This window comes from Schistocerca gregaria, chromosome 1, assembly GCF_023897955.1.
Source record: "Schistocerca gregaria isolate iqSchGreg1 chromosome 1, iqSchGreg1.2, whole genome shotgun sequence".
In the NCBI taxonomy this organism is placed as follows: Eukaryota; Metazoa; Arthropoda; class Insecta; order Orthoptera; family Acrididae; genus Schistocerca; species Schistocerca gregaria.
In genome coordinates this window covers 522,833,426-522,855,901 of record NC_064920.1, presented here as the reverse complement: position 1 = coordinate 522,855,901, position 22,476 = coordinate 522,833,426, and the positions used below count along the sequence as shown (strand labels likewise).

Below are 22,476 nucleotides of genomic sequence, written 5' to 3'. Positions count from 1 at the left end.
CACTGACAGAACCACAGGCACATAGACACAGGCTACAGAGCATGCACAATGTCGGCACTAGTACAGTGTATATCCACTTTTCGCAGCAATGCAGGCTGCTATTCTCCCATGGAGACGATCGTAGAGATGCTGGATGTAGTCCTGTGGAACGGCTTGCCGTGCCATTTCCACCTGGCACCTCAGTTGGACCAGCGTTCGTGCTGGACGTGCAGACCGCGTGAGACGACGCTTCATCCAGTCCCAAACATGCTCAATGGGGGACAGATCCGGAGATCTTGCTGGCCAGGGTAGTTGACTTACACCTTCTAGAGCACGTTGGGTGGCACGGGGTACATGCGGACGTGCATTGTCCTGTTGGAACAGCAAGTTCCCTTGCCGGTCTAGGAATGGTAGAACGATGGGTTCGATGACGGTTTGGATGTACCGTGCACTATTCAGTGTCCCCTCGACGATCACCAGAGGTGTACGGCCAGTGTAGGAGATCGCTCCCCACACCATGATGCCGGGTGTTGGCCCTGTGTGCCTCGGTCGTATGCAGTCCTGATTGTGGCGCTCACCTGCACGGCGCCAAACACGCATACGACCATCATTGGCACCAAGGCAGAAGCGACTCTCATTGCTCAAGACGACACGTCTCCATTCGTCCCTCCATTCACGCCTGTTGCGACACCACTGGAGGCGGCCTGCACGATGTTGGGGCGTGAGCGGAAGACGGCCTAACGGTGTGCGGGACCATAGCCCAGCTTCATGGAGACGGTTGCGAATGGTCCTCGCCGATACCCCAGGAGCAACAGTGTCCCTAATTTGCTGGGAAGTGGCGGTGCGGTCCCCTACGGCACTGCGTAGGATCCTACGGTCTTGGCGTGCATCCGTGCGTCGCTGCGTTCTGGTCCCAGGTCGACGGGCACGTGCACCTTCCGCCGACCACTCGCGACAACATCGATGTACTGTGGAGACCTCACACCCCACGTGTTGAGCAATTCGGCGGTACGTCCACCCGGCCTCCCGCATGCCCACTATACGCCCTCGCTCAAAGTCCGTCAACTGCACATACGGTTCACGTGCACGCTGTCGCGGCATGCTACCAGTGTTAAAGACTGCGATGGAGCTCCGTATGCCACGGCAAACTGGCTTACACTGACGGCGGCGGTGCACAAATGCTGCGCAGCTAGCGCCATTCGACGGCCTACACCGCGGTTCCTGGTGTGTCCGCTGTGCCGTGCGTGTGATCATTGCTTGTACAGCCCTCTCGCAGTGTCCGGAGCAAGTATGGTGGATCTGACACACCGGTGTCAATGTGTTCTTTTTTCCATTTCCAGGAGTATATATATATATATATATATATATATATATATATATATATATATATATATATATATATATATATATTACAATCTTGAAAAATTACACACGTGTAAAAATGAGAGCCCCTATACCACACCATCATATAACAACAAGGCATTTAAGACATTTGACATTGAACATACAACGTTGACGAAGTTATCAAGTGACGTCAAAAGTTACCTACGTTTTATAATTCCACACAGAAAAATGAGATTCCACCTAAACATGCGTGCTATTAACAGCTGAGTAAAGTGGCTGGCAACCTTTCCCGCTTAGGAGAACTAGTTGGCGCTTGGTGGCGTCCGACCTGTGCTACTGCTAGGTGACAATCAAGGACACTGTTGCCGCTGGTATACGTGTGTTCCCTATTGTAGTGCAGAAAAATGTTTTGGAATGGACCCACTGTATCGGCTGTCACGAAACAGTTTAATTCACCATTTAAAACAGTGTATTCAGTTCTTTGTTTTCACATCTTTACGAACGACCTTCTTTTCTTAATTTAGTTCCTCTATCCATTTTTTTTAGGTTAAGTTACATGTACATTGTATACTATTCTTCTAATCTCTTCAACCCTGTCATACAACTTTTCAAAAATAGTACACAGTACTCAGGCCAAACAGTACCGACTGACGACCCGTGCCACCCTCAGCCCACAGGTGCCACTGGATGCAGATATGGGGGGGGGGGGGGGATGTGGTTAGCTGAGCGCACCCCTCTCGCCAATAGCACTCGGCAGGCCTGGACAGTGACCCATCCAAGTGCTAACCAAGCCAGACAGAGCTTAACTTTAGTGATCTGACGGGAATCGTTGTTACCTCTGCGACAATTCTAGAAAAAGAGTTGGAAATAATATGGTGTATTGGAATCCTGAATAAAACCAACCTGCTTTCAGTAAAAAAAAAGTATTGAGCTACTTATTTAATGCAACTCTTAATATGTTGCCCAGCCGTTCTCCAAATGTACATTCTCAGAATTTCAGCAGTAAATCTCTCCGTTATGCAAAACGCCTCTTTTTCAGCTTGTGCCGCTGGCTTCTGTTCAGCAGCACCGGAACGATATCGTGCTTGCAAAACGCAGCACTCGGTGTTGGGTCTTCTCTCTCTTTCTTCAAATTCCAGCCATATAATGGTTCCAGACTGATGAGCAATACTGAAGAACCGATCGAACCAATATTTTGTAGCGGATCAATTACACTGCATTAAGATTCTTCCTATGAATCTCGGTCTTGCTTCTGCTCTTCCTACATCTACATCTACATGGCTGCTCTGCAAATCACACTTAAGCGCCTGCCTCTGGTTCATTGAACCACGTTCACAATAATTCTCTATTATTCCACTCTCGAATAGCGCTAGGAAAAAATGGACATATCTTTCCGTGCGAGCTCTGATTTCCCTTATTTTCTTATCATGATTGTTTCTTCCTATGTAGTTAGACTTCAACAAAATATTTTCGCATTCGGAGGAGGAAGTTGGTGATTGAAATTTCGTGAGAAGATTCCGCCGCAACGAAAAACGTCTTTTTAATTATGGCCACCCCAAATCCTACTGAATAGAATGAGGGAGAAGAGGAATTTCCGGCACTTCGTGGCTAGAAGAAAGAATCGGTTGGTAGGACACGTTCTGAGGCATCAAGATATCACCAATTTAGTACTAGGGGGAGAAGTTGAGAGTAAAAATGGTAGAAGAAGAGCAAGAGATGAATACACGAAGCATATTCAGAAGGATGTAGGTTGCAGTAGTTACTCGGGGATGAAGAGGCTTGCACACGATAGAGTAGTGTGGACAGCTGCATCAGACCAGTCTCTGGACTGAAGACCACAACAACAACTCATCTGGAAACTGAGAGATTCGAAATCTTTCAATCTATGTACGATTTCTGCATTTATTTCAAAAATTAATAGAATTAAAAAAAAAACAGAAAATCGGGTATTTCAGAAACCTATCACTTTGAGAAGTTTTAACGGTCAGGTTAGACTGGTGGGAAAAAAGGTATAACCGAAAACCAATTGTTTCAGCGACAAGCGCCAGCCCTAATTCCGAGTAACCTCTGGTGTTCTTATAGAGCGACAGCATATGTACCGAGACCGAGTGTTACCCTCTCACTTCTCTCGTCATCAAGACACATTTCTCATCACGTTACTGCATCAGATTTTATCACAGTCCGTTATAAATGACGGACACACATTTGACTCTAACTGAGGACAGAAATCAGACGGTAAATGAGTAGTGCAACAGTATCTTCCGTGAATAAACGTTGTAACGTTGTGACGTGGTATTGCGCTTGATATTCTGTTTTTTGTTTTTTTTGTTTTTTTTCTATATCAACATTTTTCGTTATGCTGGCTTACGACATAGCTTCTATACCCAGAAAAGCGGTTCTGCATGGATTCCATAAGATATAGTGCCTTTAGAGAGTTTCTACAAGATGTTCAGTTAGGCTACCTCTTACGTTTCGGTCGTTGGTGTGAGTCTTCTAGGTATTCTTCTTCGAAATTCTGTGTCAGACATAAGTGAAATGCGACTTACTACCATTATTTCTCTTTTGATGATGTGACACACTCTCGGGGCCGAAGTTGTTGCGTTGCTTGGTACTCCCCCTTCTGTAACACATCCCGCGATAAACATACATCAAACCTCCCTCTCCAATACACCATATTATTTACTTCACTTTTGGCTACAAAACTCTATGTTTCGACATAATCTCCGTTTAATGTGACAGCCTTACACCATCTTCCTGGGAGGGTCGCGTGGTCATATTGTATTTGATGGACGTCGGAGTCAACGTCCTGCTGCATCTATAACCTCCCCGTTATCCACGTTCCCACGGAGTGCACTCTTCATTGGGCCAAACAAAAGGAAATCTGAAGATGCGAGATAGGGCTGTACGACGGGTAAGGAAGAACAGTCGAAAGAAGTTTCGTGAGCTCCTACCGGGTACTCATACTTGTGTGAGGTCAACAGAGACGCCCGGTTAAGGTGACAAGTGTTTCACTGCGATCCATCGATCAACTCGAATGAGTGTGATCGCATGCCGGTCGCCACGCGGGACATCGGGCAGGTTTGCGCGACCTTGTTGCGATCATGATAGACACCTCGCCCAACGTGCTTTCGTTCACTGCCAGGTCTTCGTAGAGATTCTTCAAGCGCCTATGAACATCTGGGATGGTCTGGTTTTTCTCGTAAAGGAACTCAACCACAGCTCTCCACTTGGAACGCACCTCCGCTACAGACGCCATTTATAAGTCTGCATATAGCACCACCTATTGGAACTTCATGAAAGTATAGGGGCTGAAGCAGTAATATTCCACGAACACTCACAACAAATTTCGCATTTGTAATCGAAATTGGCCTGGGAAATGATGTGTTGAATAACTTATTGGACGACCCTAGTTCTACCACAACAGCTTTATTATTTTCAGTGTTACTTATCATTCGATTCTGTACTTGTTTGTAAACACTTCCAATTTTAAGAAAGTGGCAGTGAAAACAGGGCTCGCGTTTCGAGTAGAAAACCACGCTGTGCTTTAGCTGTGGCTCCCGTTGTGTTTCTTAGACTTACCTGGCCGTAAAAGTGGACGTTGTTTGACAGCTTGAGGTACCGGCGCCGCGTCAGTTCGTTGTCTCCACGGCTGAAGTGAAGCCTGGCGTCTGCCAGCAGCCCCACCGTGTGACGCAGCGTGCCGCCCTGAGCCATGAAGAGCGCCGCCTAGGAGCAGAGGACACGTGCAAAAGGACCGCTGCTTCTCTAGAAACACCAACAGCGCCTGTGGTTATGATACACAGCAACAGGGTTAAACTACTTCACGATCATTTCTTGCCGAGCCTGGGGGTAAACAGTAAGTGCAGGTGAGGTCAAGTAGTGAGCGGAAGTTCATGAAGAACTGAGTGAAAGCAATGCAATAAATAGTAGCTGATTGAGACACCAACCAAGGACACGAAACAGGGCGGAAAATATAAGTACTGAAACGTACATAACCTCTAACCTCGAAACAGCTCTCCACAAATACGCAATAATTTTTCTCCATGAGTAGTTTGCAGATGGCATGCTGTCAAAAAAATGACGTAAACGATCACTAAACTCAATGTTTAATAATACAATTCAATTAGCGATGTAATTTTAAGGTCAGTGTCCAAACAAAACGAAGCAAATTGCAAATATTGTATTTCTTACGCCTACGGTAGTTAAATTATTACAAATGGGATATTATACTTCACAAAAAATGGTTCAAATGGCTCTGAGCACTATGGGGCTTAACATCTGAGGTCATCAGCACCCTAGAACTTAGAACTACTGAAACCTAACTAACCTAAGGACATCGCACACATCCATGCTCGAGGCAGGATTCGAACCTGCGACCGTAGCGGAAGCGCGGTTCCAGACTGAAGCGCCTAGAACTGCTCGGCCACAATGGCCGGCTATACTCTACAGAAAATAAAACTTTAACCCACAGAAGATGACTCAATGGTGTCGAAACATGTCTGAGGAAATATAAAAAAAATAAACTAATTGTTTTTGCTTAAGGCTGATTCCCAAAATAACCCAGTTTGTAAACAGTGTCACTGGCATAAGCCTGCCATGGAAACCAGATGTTCGTAACTGTCGGCCGTCAGTAAGTCACTTTAGACATTGTGTGGCAATTGTAGGTGGCATCCAAGCAGAAAAGTAGTAAACACCTAGCGGAAGTTAGACATAAGAAAGGATTAGCGGAGAATGGTTCCATAGAAGCTGACTACAGATGATTCGAAACGAAGTTATTAAACAAATATTTCCGCTTGTTGCTGCAGACTTGGATCCTTGGATACCTGTGTAAACATTCGGAAAACATAAGAGCGTCTTGATCCTCAGATGCAAACTCTGCAGTCAGGCAACAACTCTTATCAACAAGTTGCTGGAAACTAACCCTGTCAAGTGGCGATCCTTAGTTCGGATCTTAATACAATGACAAACAAGCCGGAGGACTTGAAACCACAGTCGTCAACATAAACGATTAATATACAAGACGAAAAATATGGGAGTACATGAGACTTACAGCACTAATGCTTTACAGTAAATAAACACCTGAGAAGAGATTAAGCACCAGCCGGTGTGGCCGAGATGTTCTAGGGGCTTCAGTCTGGAACCGCGCGCCGACTACGGTCGCAGGTTCGAATCCTGCCTCGGGCATGGATGTATATGATGTCCTTAGGTTAGTTCGGTTGCAGTAGTTCTGAGTTCTAGGGGACTGATGACCTCAGATCTTAAGTCCCATAGTGCTCAGAGCCATTGAATTAAGCACTGGACACAGATAGGCGATGTAGGTTCTATTTAGCACTGTGGCTTGCTATCGTTGTAGGGTTTGCTTTCATGCCCAGCAGCTAAACTCGCTCCGAAAATATTTGTAACCTGTGAGCCTTCAGTTAGTTGTCCAACCACATGTATGTAACGCGATTTTTTAAGCAAAAACAAGTTGCAACGTAATAGAATAATAATAATAATGAAAATAATAAAAGGAGAGTTAAATTCTACTTAATAACTGATGTAGGTAACACTAAAGAGTTTATGTTGAATGAATTGGTTAGTTCATTCAGTCAAACACAGAAACTGGTAAAAATTGCGATTCTACAATTATTCCGTTTAAACACGGAGTAAAATTATAAAAATTCTCAAGTGCAGTTAAGCTTCGTCCCATATTTCTCCGAGCCATTTGAACCAAGAGCTAAATTAAAGGTTCTTCTCTTCCAGTCCCCCTCCAACCATATGCACTGTAATCTAAAAGATTAAGCATATTAATTAAATCTGAATTTTACACATGTGTACTAATGATAAATGAAAGAAAAGGAAAATATAAAACAATAATGTTAGCCTGCTCAAGAGATGCGCCTTTTTACATTGTAGGATGGTAGCAAACCTTATACGCAGATTACCACCTTCATATGATGACTGTCTTTAATGCAGGCCAAATTAATATTTAATGAAATAAACTAGAACCAAGTACTAAGAAGTAGGGAAGGAGAACATGATGATCTGACACATCTACATAATTAAAAATGTATAAAAACGTAGTAAAGCAAAAAACAAAATATGTACAAATGATGATAACTAGTGCTCTACGCTGTCGTCGAATACGTTGCTGGTGAAGATCTCAAGGATCATTTAATAGTTATTAGATTTTAATGTTTTTAGGATTATTCCTTTACTGTGATTACATAAAATATGTTTTCGTGATATTCGTACTATTAATGTCGTAATACACACAATTTAGTGCTGTGAATATGCTTATGTGATTGGTTTCGCTTTATAACGAATCGTGAATTACTAATCAATTTCGCAGTATTTCGAAATAGTCACATTCTGCCATGTTTGTAAGCGTCGTTACCTTGGAATCCGCTCACACTCACCAGACCATGCTTCCTGAAATCTAACCACTTACCTGAACTCATGCTGACTGTGGAAAGTGACTGATTTGCGACCTCTGCGCGCCTGCTTGGCGGCCACCGCACGGCTTAACGTGACGGCCTAAGCCTCACCGTGGCCTCACTAGCCGGACCAACACTTAAAATTCTATGACTCAAAACTTCCACCTGACTAAAAGTCGCCAGAACATGCTTTTCGTTACATATGCCAGATCTTTCTGCGATCCATTAGATAGCCATGGTAAACGCTGCCCAGGCGGCTTTACGAAAACAAATTCTAGCAGGTGGCAAAAATATTATGGAAAGCTTATGGAGTGTGTTCAACAAAGAACAAGAAGTAAAACTACTTGATTACAGTTCTGGAATGGAAAAGCTACACTGAAGAGCCAAAGAAACTGGTACACCTACCTAATGTCGTGTAGGGCCCGCACTAAGAAGCAGAAGCGCCGCAACACGACCTAACATGGACTCGACTAATGTCTGAAGTGGTGCTGGAGGGAACTGACACAATTAATCCTGCAACGCTGTCCATAAATCAGTAAGAGTACGAAGGCTTGGAGATCACTTCTGAAAAGCACGTTGCAAGGCATCCCAGATATGCTCAATAATATTCATATCTGAGGAGTTTGGTAGCCAGCGGAAGTGTTTAAACTCAGAAAAGTGTTCCTGGAGTCTACCTGTAGCAATTCTGGACGTGTGGGGTGTCGCATTGTCCTGCTAGAATTTGACCAAGTCCATCGGAATCCACGATGGATGTGAATGGATGCAGGTGATCGGACTCGGTTCTTATGTACGTGTCACCTTGTCAGAGTCGTCTCTATACCAAAACCACTCCAACTGCACACGCTCCACACCATTACAGAGCCTTCATCAGCTTCAACATCCCCTGTTGACATGCAGGGTCCATGGATTGATGAGGTTGTCTCCACATGTTACACGTTCATCCGCTCGATGCAATCTGAAATGAGACTCGTCCGACCAGCCAATATGTTTCCAGTGTTGACGAACCCAGCGAGGCGAAAAACTGTGTCGTGCAGTCATCAAAGGTACACGAGTGGGCCTTCGGCTCCGAAACCCAATATCGATTATGTTTCGTTGAATGTTTCGCACGCTGACACTTGTTGATGGCCCAGTATCGAAATCTGCTGCAATTTGCGGAAGGGTTGCACTTCTGTCACGTTGAACGATTCTCTTCAGTCGTCGTTGGTCCCGTTCTTGCAGGATCTGTTTCCAGCCGCAGCGATATCGGAGATTTGATGTTTTACCGGATTCCTGATATTCAGGGTACACTCGGGAAACGGTCGTACGGGAAAATCCCCTCCTCATTGCTACCTCGGAGATGCTGTGCCCCATCGCTCGTGCACTGACTACAACAATACGTTCAAACTCATTTAAATCTTGATAACCTGCCATTGTAACAGCAGTAGCCGACCTAAGAAACTGCACCAGGCACTTGTTGTCTTATATAGGCGTGCCGACCGCAGCGTGGTATTCTGCCCTTTTACGTATCTACGCATTTAAATATGCATGCCTATATGCCTTGACAACACTTCAGTGTATTTTATGCATTTACAATGAACTCCGGTTTACCAAAGAGTCGGCAGGCACAGACATCATCCTAATATTAATCTTAGAAAACCTATCTCAATAGAAATAGGACTATCTTGTAAAAAGGTCAGCAATGACAGGCTTTTTGACATCGTTGAAGCAGTGCAAGGAAACCAGTTTCATCCTGCTTATCGCGTTTATAAAGCGGGTGAAATGGTAGGACATTCAGTCCAAGAACAGATAAGCGTTTGCACATAAAGAAAAACACCATGAAAGTGGTGTTACCTCAGCTGAAAGAGAGTTGCTGTCCACTTTCAGAGTATGTATATCGACAATGGCCACTTTACCTCGTTAAGTTGGGAAAAATGGCCACTATGTAAGACTTCAGTTAACTGATAACTGGTCATATTCGTTATACATTTTTTACTTGTAAATATTTAGCTTCATACTTATATTAATCAAAATATATAAATGACAATCTTCTATCATTAACCAATGTTTGGTGCAAATTCAGTTTCCCTTATCAAGGTCTCTTGACGTCACCTACCCCTACCAAAACCGGCGACACTTCGGCATGTAACGTATGTGAAATCCTCACTAACAACCTCACAAAATATCTGATTTGATGCGTATAAATATTGATCATCCAACCAGGTTAGTAAGATAAAATTGATGACTCACAGTGTCGGCTTTCAAAGTGATGTCTCTCCACCACCGTTCTGAAAATACCTGGTACAAGGGGTCAGTCACTTTCAGATGAACCGAGTCGAACTGAGGGCCTCCTAGCCTCTGGGGCACTTGCCAGTACCAGTCGCCTCCAGCCAGTCACTGAGCTGATGTTCACTCACCAGTATCCCAGCTCCTGTCATAAAGCACCCAGCTGGAGCAAGGATAAGTGTTGCCAGCTCAACCAGTAGCAGCATTCAGTCAACCGGTGCAGGTTCAAAGGCGGTCATCGGTCGAATACGTGGCTTAACTACTGCAGCCTCGTCGAATAGCATCAACAGTTAGGTGAAACCACTGATCAACGAGCTGTCTGCCAGCTTTGACGATTCCAGGCTTCAAACTGGATCTTCCGAGGCAATGGCTGTCCTGTGGCTGCCATCACGTAAAACTCAAGGCGGTCTCTGAGAGTCAAAGTTTCAGCTCTGGGTGTCTACATCTTCCTGCCAGCTGCCTAAGGCCGCATGCTGCGCACGCTACCTCAGCAGCCAAGCCTCGCCGCGCCACCTCTCATCAAGTACGCCGTCGCTGCCAGCCACTGAGGATCATGAAAATAAGATCAGAGAGATTATGAAGTGTACAAAATTATGTAGATTGTAAGTTGGTAGCTGCTTCATAGCCAATAGTGTCGGACTCTTAAAGGGGGACGTACGTGAAACGGATACTCTCAACTTATCCACTGAGGACGTCTCCCGCTATTACCATCCTCGACTGTCTCCTGGGCCGCTCTCGTCGGAGTATTTTATGAGAATAGTAAGGAATGTGTTATGTTCAGTAAGCACTCTTGCCTCTACACTCACTGCGACACTGGGGATTCCATCACACAACTTCCCGCACACGCCTCTCTGTTGTCAAAAGTTGCCATCTTGCAGAGTGGTGTCAGTCAGCTGTAGCACTAAGAAGCAATACGGAAAACGATAAACACACAAAACTAATAGCGAGGAATATGAATGAGGACTCATATTTGCTGGTAAGGTTCAGCGAACGTGAGTGACACCTGTAAAGGTAGCCGCACACCAAACGCTAGTATCCTCAACTTTAAATTATTGCCCCAGACTTTGGTGCGCTTATAATTAGACTGAAGCCGACATGTAAGAAGTTCAAAGATGCATGGTCAGAATTGCAACAAGTCAGTGTAGCCGATATGAAAGTATAACACACGCTCAGAGACTGCCTTGAATTTTACGTGATGGCAGCCACAGGCCAGCCTTTGTTTCGGCAGATCCAGTTTGAAGTCTGGAATAGTCAAATGTTCTGAGAACTGAAAGGGGAGGTCTTGGTAGATATAGGACATTAAGCGAATTTTGAAAATCGATGTTAGATGGAGACTGCGAAACAATTCCGGTTTTACTATGGTAGTCTCTCGTAGGGATCATGAAAATAAGATGAGGGAGTATAGGAAAAATACAGAGGTATGTAGCCACTTCAAAACAAATAGCGGCTGAGATTCATAAAGGGGGGATGTGTATCAAACGCACACTCTCAAGGAATCAAAGAGCGTATTATAAAAATGTAAAATTTTATTTGGTGATTAGTAAAAGCATCCGGTCCACTCACATTGTAAGCACCGCCTGTGTTCGATGTCAACTGCAGCAACTGAAGTACCTACGCTAGGAGAATAGAAATGCGGAAAACACAAGTCCGAAAACAATTTATTGGACTCACCAAAACGAAACAGTTATACATTCTCCAGAAGAACAACTAACTCGATCCTAACTGCGGATCGACATAAATACAAAATAGCAAATAATTATAATAATAGAAAGGACCCGACTCTTCACGGGGAGCGAACACTGTACAATGTCAAGAGGTTCGTCGATTATACCAAATCCATCTACAAGAGATCGGCCAGCTAGAAGAGGAGTCTGACCGTGGCTGTATCCTTCTAAGCGGTGCGCCGAACTGCCGTTTGCCTTTTTTGTGGCAGTTTACTATTACACAGTGTCACAGGTTCAGATCCGGTCCAACTGTCTCTGTGGACAAGTGAGAAGAGGCTCAAATCAACGGCTGCATAACAGCCGAGCATAGCACTTTGAAGATGTGGCGGTAGAACTTTAAGTTGCATGCCACCCTCCGACGGTGGAAGTACAGTTGAGTGGTGCAGCAATGCCGATCGTTGTGGCCGAGCGGTTCTAGGCGCTACAGTCTTGAGCCGTGCCACCGCTACGATCGCAGGTTCGAATCCTGCCTCGGGCATGGATGTGTGTGATGTCCTTAGATTAGTTAGGTTTAAGTAGTTCTAAGTTCTAGGGGACTGATGACCTCAGCAAAAAAAAAAAATGTCTCTGAGCACTATGGGACTTAACTTCTGAGGTCATTAGTCCCCTGGAACTTAGAACAACTTAAACCTAACTAATCTAAGGACATCACACACATCCATGCCCGAGGCAGGATTCTAACCTGCGACCGTAGCGGTCGCGCGGTTCCGGACTGTAGCGCCTAGAACCGTTCGGTCACTCCGGCCGGCTGACCTCATCAGTTAAATCCCATAGTGCTCAGAGCCATTGGAACCATTTTTTGGTCCATCGGACCGTTGGGCATTTGCGTGTATGGCGTGAAAGGTCTGAAAGCAAACACCCTGGAAGGATAGTCGGAAGGGTCCAGGTCGATTCCAGAAGGCACAATAGATCAACACAAATGTGTCTCTATCCTTGTGCACTCTGTCCATCCCTACATACAGTTCGGTTTTCCTCAGTACGGTGACGTCTACCAGCAGGACAATGCCCAATGTCGAACAGCTCACAGTGTTCATTCGAGGTTCGGAGAACACTGGGATGAGTTTAACATACTCCCAACGACATCACGTTCCCAGGATTAAAACCCAACCAAAACAGTGTGAGGTCATCTCTGCCGTGCTGTTCGCGTCATAAACCTTCAACCGAGAAACGTAGTGCAGCTGGCCTCTGCACTGGAGTCGGTACGGCTCCACGTCCCTGTCGGGACCTTCCAGAGCCTTACTGATGCTCTTCCTGCACGTCTCGTTGCAAATGGTGATTATTCAGGCTTTTGAGAGGTGGTCACATTGATGTGAGTGGACGGTGAATAATATAAGTTTAAATTCAGTTTTCAGAATTTTTATTCGAATTTATAATTTACTATAGAACTATGCAAATAAATTTACAATTATTAATGTTCTTTTCCCTTCTGCCTATGAAAGCAATCACTGCCAGAGTTGGAATGTGTAACGTGCACATCCATATGAACCAATGCAAGTGCGCAACTATTGTTATCTTTGATAAAAATCATTTTATAATGGTTTACATCTTTTAGGTAGAAATCGGTAAACGAACTTCATCTTAAATAAAATGTTCTCGTGTTTCCAACAGCGTCAATTGCTTAAAACTACACGACCTTTCGGCCAAGCACTACCTGGCCATTGCCAAGTGATATGACTGCCAGTGGGCTGTTGGTGCGTCCTTATATACAGTAGTTGCCTGATGTGACGTCACTGGTGCCCGTGACGTTGCCATATATGGGCATGTTTTGAGTCGGCGTTCGATGTGCCCTCTTCAACCGCGCGATCGCTGGATCCCACGCAGCGCTGAGCTGCAAGCCACAGTGTCTGTTCAGGGTGTTTGCGGTAATTTTTATTTCAATAGCTTCCTTTATTAAACTGTACCAGAAACAGTTAGTGCTTGCCACGACAGAGGTATCGTCAAATTTTATATGGTGACCGTTTTCAAACGCATGCTCAGGTAAAGCAGATTTCTCTGGATGGCTTAGGCGATAATACCTCTCGTGTTATTTTCTGCGTTGTTCCACAGTGAGCACTGTTTGTCCAATGTACTTCTGGCCACACTCATAAGGTATTTCCTAAACTCCAGGTGTTCTGAGACCCACTGCGTCCTTAAGTGGTCTCAGCAATTGACGGATTTTCGTTGGAGGCCTGAAGATTGATTTGATCATGTGTCTTTTCAACAGACAGCTTATCTTGCCCGACACAGAGCCACAGAATGGCAGCAAATCAAGTTTCTTTTCCTGCTCTTCGTCGGTGGTCTTATTCTGGTATTTCCCAGAAATCACTTCTTTCATTTGATGGGCGCTGTAGTCGTTATTCCTGAAAACCTTGCGTAGGTGGCTCAGTTCGTGGGGCAGGTTATCGTCGTCTGATATTACTCTTGCACGATGTACCAATGTTTGCAATACTGTGCGCTTCTGTGCTGGATGGTGATGGCTGGTGGCGTGCAGGTACAGGTCTGTGTGGTTGGGTTTTCTGTAGACGCTGTGGCCGAGGCACCCATTCCGTTTACGGTGGACAAGGACGTCGATGAAGTGCAATGCATTATCTTTTTCCACCTCCATGGTGAACTGGATATTACTGTTGATTTCATTGAGGCGTTCCAAAAACTCGTCTGGTTTCTCGCGCCCGTGTGGCCAAATGATGAACGTGTCGTCAACGTATCGAAAGAAACACTTTGGCTTCAATAGCGCAGTATCTAGGGCAGTATCCTCAAACTTCTTCATGATGAGATTTTCAACAGCTGGAACCAACAGGTTACCCATTGCTACGCCGTCTGTCTGATCGTAATACTGGCCGTTGTACACGAAATAGGAGGACGTAAGAGTGTGCCTAAATAGCTCGACCACGTCACTTAGAAAGTACTGGAAAACTGGGTCCAAAGCGTCTTTGATAGACATATTCGTAAACGGCGCCACTACATCGAAACTGACCATAATATCATCCTCAGTAAGGCGTAGTCGGTTGATTCTGCTGATAAATTCTGCTGAGTTTTTTGTAAGATGTTCCCAGCGTCCCACATGGGGAGCGAGGAGCTTGGCCAAGTACTTCGCCAGCTTGTATGTTGGAGAATCTATTGTGGACACAATAAGGCGAAATGGCATCCCGTCCTTGTATATCTTCGGTAAACCATTAGCAGTTGGTTGTCTAGGCGCCTGTGGGATAAAATTCTTAACCACACTGTCTTCCACTGAACATCGCTTAAGAAGTTCCCATGTTTTTCTTACTATTCTTGATCTCGGGTAGCGTGGAAGCTTCCGATAAGTATCTTCGTTCAGCAGCGCACAGATCATATTATCGGCCTTCGAGCACCACGTAATGATGAAAGCATTGTGGTACTTCCTGCTGACAAGGGTAATGCCGCCGTATTATCGAGTTCGACGACTTAGTGCGCAAGTGTCACAAAATGAAGTTCTACTGAAAGTGAATTTAAAGATCAAACATAATTTCTTCAGTTATAGCTTTTCAGAATGCTGTAGAACTGAGTATGTTCTTAGTCCTCAAGACTTTTAACTTCTTTTCTTCCTTCTTGTTTCCTTTGTCAGGTCCCGAATAGACATTTCAGTTCTAGACACACGGTGATGGTGGTGATGGTGAATTTGTTATTCCACAGAGAGTGAATGTACCGTCCATAAAGCCCAAACGCTGTAACACTTTCGCTCTCTTTATGTTACCACCATTATAAGCACTTACAACATCATATGTTGCACATTTTACAACTGTAGATGTTGAAAATGTTGTCTTGTGGCAAAGCTTCCAGGTAAGCACATCCCGAGACTTATTTAGATTTTTAGTTTTGAGGTTTTCCATGAACATGCTTTCTTAGTAGTACAAGATTTGAAGGAATCTAAATGTGAGCTGCAAAGCGTGCGTTACACATTGAGGAATGCATTTCTTGTCAGTGTAGAAATTTTAATTCCACAGATGATGAGACGATGGCTCGAGATTCCTTTTCTCTCTCTCTCCCTCTCTCTCTCTCTCTCTCTCTCTCTCTCTCTCTCTCTCTCTCTCTCTCTCTCTCTCTTCTCCCTTCCCTACGATTTCGGGAACTACACTTTGCGAAAAGGGTTTCAATAAATTTTACTACTGCTTACAAACAAAATCGAAAAATCAAATTATTCGTCTCTTTTGTACACGTCCTATATTAGATAGGCTGTGCGTCCGTCGCAGATCACGTGAGGCGACAGGCGCGAAAGAGCAGGACAGCCAACTGGAGGACTTAAGGCCAGCGAGGCACTTGGATCAAGGATTTTCCGTGCCTCTGTGAGAAACGTAAAAGTAGCCTCTCCGCTTTCCGTTGCACACACGAATCTATAACGTCTAGCCCAGAAAAAACTTCTCGTTGGCAGTAAAGAATCAAGTTTCACGTCATCCCAAACACCTACAGGGATTCTGAATACAAGGGTGAGTCAACTGAAAACCTTAAATTTGTAATAACAAATAGAACTGTCGCGCCGTTATCCTGTAAATTGGTAAGGGTACTACAAACAGTGTACAGAGTGGCTGTAGGTGGGAGCACAGTGCAGATGCACACATACCGTCGAAGTATCAGTATGAAGATTGCCGCCCCACTTGCGACTTGCACCAGGGTAGAACAGCGTTCTGTTGTTCGGTTTTTGCATAGTGAAGGTATGAAGCCTATTGAAATTCATTGAGGAATGAAGGTTCAGTACGGTGATGCATGTTTGTCACAGCAACAAGTCTACGACTGGAGTAGGAAGTAAGCAAATGATGTGACATCAGTGGAAGATGCTCCTCGTCCAGGTCAGGCACAACGAGATGTGACTCACTGAACATTGCAGCAGTTGAAGCCATAGTGAAGGAAAACCGCCGAGTGACACTGAATGACATTGCAACATGTTTACAGATTAGTCATGGGTCAGCACACCACATTGTGCATCACGTGCTCCAGTTTCACAAAGTGTCTGCAAGATGGATTATACGGCAGCTGACTCCTGAAATGAGAGAACGACGTGTTGATGCTTGTGGAGAACTTCTTCGGCGCTTTGAACGAGAAGGTGATGGCTTCCTTGCAAGAATCGTTATTGGGGACGAAACATGGGTTCAGTTCCACCAACCCGCAACGAAGAGAGCGAGCAAGGAATGGCGCCCTTCCTCATCACCAAAACCAAAGAAGTTTCGAACAGAACCATCAACAGGGAAGGTTATTACTACGCTCTTTTGGGACGAAAAAGGACTCATTTTGGAGCATTACATACGCAGAGGGACCATTGTCACCAATGCATCACACACAGATCTTCTAAAAAATCATCTGCGGCCTGCAATCAAATCAAAGCGACGTGAAATGATGTCAGCAGGTGTCCTTTTGCAACATGACAATGCAAGGCGCCACACTGCCCGTACAGCAGTTTTAACAATCACAGACCTGCATTTTGAGTGTCTTCCTCATCCACCATACTCGGCAGACCTTGCCCCAAGTGATTTCCATACGTTTGCACCAGTCAAAGACGCCATGGGAGGAAATAAGTTCCGTTCTGATGAAGAGGTACCCCCTCGCGGTGCATGAGCGGTTGCGCGTACTACCAAAAGAATTTTTTTCTAAGGGAATTTATGCACTTTGTAAGCGCTGTAGGACTTACATTGAGCGTGGGAGAGATTATGTTGAAAAGTGATACAGCTTTGTACCACTTCTGCGCAATAAATAACAATTAAAAAATATTTAAGGTTTTCATTCGACTCACCCTCACATATCGAGATGATTGCGTTGAAGAGACATATTCATTACTATAGTTTCTCTGTGTTTTGACAGTACTCTTGCTACGAAACTGAATAATGAATTAATGAACAGCCACTCCATTTGTTAATAACTCCTTTTGAGTCCAATGACCAGGCTCGGCTTTTACATTTCAACCATTTTCTAATGGACCTGAAAATTATGCTGCGGGTAACGTCACGTATGTAGTCGATTTTATTTTTATTAGTCACAGCATAATTTTCATATCCACTAGAAAATGACTAAAGTGTAAAAGCCGAAACTGTCATAGACTAAATGCGCATATTAGCGACTGGAGCAGGTATTCATTAATTATATTCTTTGGTGCTTAAAATGTAAATGCACAACGAAAATTAGGAAAGTTATTGAGACGGAGGTCTAAGGGAAAGCGGAAAGGTGTGGACGGGGTCTAATAAGTTACCGTTGGTGGCAAAGAAAACACATATACTTTATTTTTAAAAAAGAAAACTCTCAACAATCATTTTTAAAAGATTTTACTACACTGGTGGCTGAAAGCCTTATTAGAAGAACTGCAAGTTATTGTCGACCGAAGGCCACAAGCGATGTTACACGCAATCAATGGCTGAAGGCCTGATTACGAAGGTTCAAAATTATTTGTCGGCTTAAAGTCAGAAGTAATTTCAAAAATACACAACGGATGAAGGCCTGAATTACCAATAAGGTGGACAATTACACCTTAAAAATACTAAAACCCTTTCTAATATTCTTAACAACTTGTAACAAGCTGTAATGATAGGTAATGGCCTCACTAAAACAGGATTGAACATTATTTGTTGGCTGAAGGTTACAAGCAATGTTACAAACAATTGACTGCTGAAGACCGTAATTACAAGTGGTGAAGGCAATAACATATTAAAACATTAGGATAAATTTTAAACAATTATGACAACTTGTCCAAAAAAGACGGAGTGATCCACAGACAGTGCTCCCTGGATAGACCTGAGGAAGACTACAGCTGTCTAAGCGGTGAGACAGGAAGCCAAGAGTGGTACTCATGTAACAGGATGGTAACTCACACAAGGCGTAGCTTAAGCGTCAATCGACCGACTAACCAATCCGCATAACGTCCGATCATCGATGCAACGATGGAATATTTTTTTTGGTAAAGGCGAAGAGAGGGACAGCACCACGTCTTCAGAAACACACTCAAGGCAGAAGGAAATACTAGAGCCAAGGTAGACCTCCCAAAAACATAAGAATAGTACAATTCAAGAGGCTGTCGTACTACACGCCGTGTCGGACAGCATCAACACAACGAGGAAAGGTACACTGCCAGAAAAGTACACGGATCTCCAGGGCAGGTAACTGGGGAGTTAGCGGCCACAAGTCAGAAAATACCGCTGGTTGCACTTCACTAATAAGAATAATACTAAATCCAAACCAACATCAAGGAGTAGAGGGCAGCTAATCGCTTCCGTCAACCTGACAGACCCACACTGCTCCATCCAAAGCCGAACTGACGTCCGTTCGCAACTACACACCAAGTGCAGCACGCAGACAGCATTAATATAACTGCTCATTCAAAACCACGAGATACACACAAATGCGGGAAAACAATTCCACCAACAACTCACAATATTAAACCAGTCACTGTACAACAACACAGACGAATTATAAGTCGGCACAAACGCAGCGAAGCCCGAAGCGGTCGGAAAACAAAACGCACGTCGTCCGCTGCAACGACCGACCGAACGACCAACCAACGGTCGTCACCACTCAACTCAGGTACGGAAACGATCCAAGTATTAATCGTCAAGTGACAACTTATTGCCATGAGGGCAGCGCGACGGGCGGACACACACACACACACACACACACACACACACACACACACACACACAGGTGAAAGTTGCACTACTTGAATATCACGGCCCATTCAACTAAAACTCGCTGAATCGGGTCCTTGACGAGGTCGTGCACTCTCACGACCACATCCTTCCGTCGGAAAGTGCTGTGTGCCGCCAGCGGTCGGTCGAGGATTGGCTGTCCGGCCCTCACTGCAGCTCCGTCCCAACTCAACTCCCTCGACACCGTAGACTTACAAAATAAGAACTAGACAGCGCATTGGCGCTAGTGTCGCGTCCTCACATTGAACGTGACAGAAGCCGCCATTTGCAAGGAAACATGGTTCGTTCGTGTGCTGCTTTTAATTGTAACAGTAATAACTGAAGCAAAGACGAAGACGGCACCAATGTTACATTTCACAAGTCAGTCATTTCTGGTTGTTTGTTACTTTCTATTACTAGTATATAGTATTTTCATGGAGAAATAATACATCATGATCGTTTGTTTTTGTTTAGAATTCCCCTTACAAATGATTTTCTAAATCGGAAATGGATTGTCGCTACTCTGAGAGATAACTTCCAGCCGACAGCAAATCATTTGCTGTGCTCTCTTCATTTTGAAAATTATGTAAACAGAAGTAAACTGAAGGACGATGCTATTTAGACAGTATTTGGATTTCCAACTCATTTGAAAAGGTATAGTGTGTGCAAAGCCAATTAATGCATATGCTAAATGTAGGTGACAGTAAATTGTTCTATAGCCTAACCTGATGTCTATACTTATACCTTATACTCTATCTAATAAACTTACTGCTACAAAAATTGCAAGTTACATAGGGAAAAAGTTGCAGTGCTAGATTACAGACAAAGGTACTTTGTTGCATGTCAAGTACTTATATTGTATTTGCACATAAATTACTAAAACTACTAAGAGGGTTAATGTACTAAGTTGAACTGAATGAAGAACTAGGCACACGATAGGTATTTAGATTTTTAATCAAATATATATTAATTATGAATCAGAGGTAGGTCGAATAATTGCGTTTAGATACTTAATATGTGTTGCCAGGTGGTGATTATACTTCGCCAATGGTCAAATATTTGATCAAATGTTGCAAACTCAATCACTTTCAGAGGTGCTATCAGTGTACAAAACTAATGTGCGAGTTAAATTCCTACGGTATTTAAAGTGATATGGGTTATTACAATTAATCATACCAATATTCGAGTGTTGACAATACTGTGCTAAACAAAAGTAAGTGTGCAAAATGTACACAGTAGTCAGCAAAAAGCAAACAGGAGCTGACAGGAAAATTATGTGAATTAAATAATAATCGTAAGTTTCATGTAATTATCTAATGCAAATAGCTCGATGTAAACTGGCTCCACCTTGTCAGGAAAGAGCCTCACATTCTTAAATTTCATGCATCTATGCAGGCGTATTTTGGAAGTTAGGAAACTTCATTCATTTAAGTATACTTTCAAAATAGACTTGAATACGCAGTATTTTTTTAAACAAACATGTGCTTAATTTGTGATTCAATTTGCTCTTGTTGCCTCTCAGGTACTTCAAATCACAACCCAAGTACTAGGATTCATCCCTGCACATGGCGGCGATCAGATGCTTCAATTGGGGGACAGTTGCCTCGCTTCTCCGCTACGGCCTGGTAGGGGCTTGCTCGACACACGACGACCCGGAAGTACTCCAAAGATGGTACCACAGTACGGGCTATCGATAATCGCTGCCGTTGCTGCCACTCACGGACAGACGAGGCGAACAATCGTAGTGGCACCAGTGAACACACTAAGAAAACGAGACGCCAGTATCGCTATTACAAGATGCCAAGCTATGAACGACATCAACACGAGTCGCACACGGTTCAGTTATAACAGTCCGCGTAAATCAATGCGTACACAAAACACCTAAAAAAATTGATAGGGCACAACGAGTCAGAAAGAAGGTGACAAACGACATCTGACAGTGTCAACTGATACCTCTGACCACCTTGTGTCACGATCCTCAAATGGTTCAAATGGCTCTGAGCACTATGGGACTTGACATCTGTGGTCATCAGTCCCCTAGAACGTAGAACTATTTAAACCTAACTAACCTAAGGACATCACACACATCCATGCCCGAGGCAGGATTCGAACCTGCAACCGTAGCAGCCGCGCGGTTCCGGACTGCGCGCCTAGAACCGCTAGACCACCGCGGCCGGCTGTCACGATCTCAAAAGCTATCTATATTACAGTCGGATTAATCACATCTAATTATGTATTTGTAGTCCGCAGGTCGTGGTCGTGCGGTAGCGTTCTCGCTTCCCGCACCCGGGTTCCCGGGTTCGATTCCCGGCGGGGCCAGGTATTTTCTCTGCCTCGTGATGACTGGGTATTGTGTGATGTCCTTAGGTTAGGTTAGGTTTAAGTAGTTCTAGGGGACTGATGACCATAGATGTGAAGTCCCATAGTGCTCAGAGCCATTTGAACCATTATGTATTTGTACCAGCAATCAGAATTCTCTACACACGGTACCGATAACCAGTGCCTTTCTCCCAACGTATTACATGCAACACATCACGTGCGTAAATAAAAAAAGTGGTCTGTATAGTTTACCTTGACGAAAAATCCAACGCCGATAGTAGCAACAAGGCTGCACAGTGCGATCTGCTCCAGCTCTTGCGGAGGGTCCGCAATCAGCTTGAGAGCCACACACAGCACCAGGAAGGCGATGCACGAGAGCGTCATGCCGGCTAGCAGTCGGTTGAGGAGGCTGGCGGCCCGGCCTCGAGGCCGCCAGAGACCCATCAGCCGGCGCAGGGTGGCGCCGGGCCGCACCAGCCAGTCGCTGTCCCCGGGGGGATGTTCCATACTGGTTCCCGCTGGGGGACGCGCAGTCATCAGAGCCACTAAGCGCTAGGAGCAAGTAGCATACAGAGTCTCAATGACTGTGTGCTGACAGTCTCGAAGGCGTCATCTACGTCATAAAGCTCACACCCACTTAGTCAACGAATTTCTTAGGCCATAAATATGTAGTGCACCTTCTAACAATCCTACCACAACAAAGGTCAAAATTTAATAATGATTGTGGTGTTGATCAAGCTTCTAAATACTGCATTTTCGGGCAACAACACAGTTATTATGTGGCGAGTGTCATCAGAGCACAGTTAATAAAGTTATTTCATGTAATAATGA

The 22,476-nt window shown here is 44.4% G+C and overlaps 1 protein-coding gene across 1 annotated transcript in view; it reads right to left on the bottom strand.

Annotated features, from left to right (window-relative positions):
• The window catches only part of LOC126278624 (odorant receptor 43a-like), an 88,005-nt gene extending 65,829 nt beyond the window's left edge, over nucleotides 1–22,176 (bottom strand). Inside the window, exons 1-2 of the mRNA XM_049978884.1 lie at nucleotides 21,898–22,176; nucleotides 4,903–5,049 (exon numbers count right to left, since the gene is read on the bottom strand). Of these exons, the coding sequence (XP_049834841.1) occupies nucleotides 4,903–5,049; nucleotides 21,898–22,152 (402 nt within the window). The 5' untranslated portion in view covers nucleotides 22,153–22,176. The remainder of the gene's footprint in view (nucleotides 1–4,902; nucleotides 5,050–21,897) is intronic.
• Between the last annotated feature and the right edge of the window lie 300 nt (nucleotides 22,177–22,476).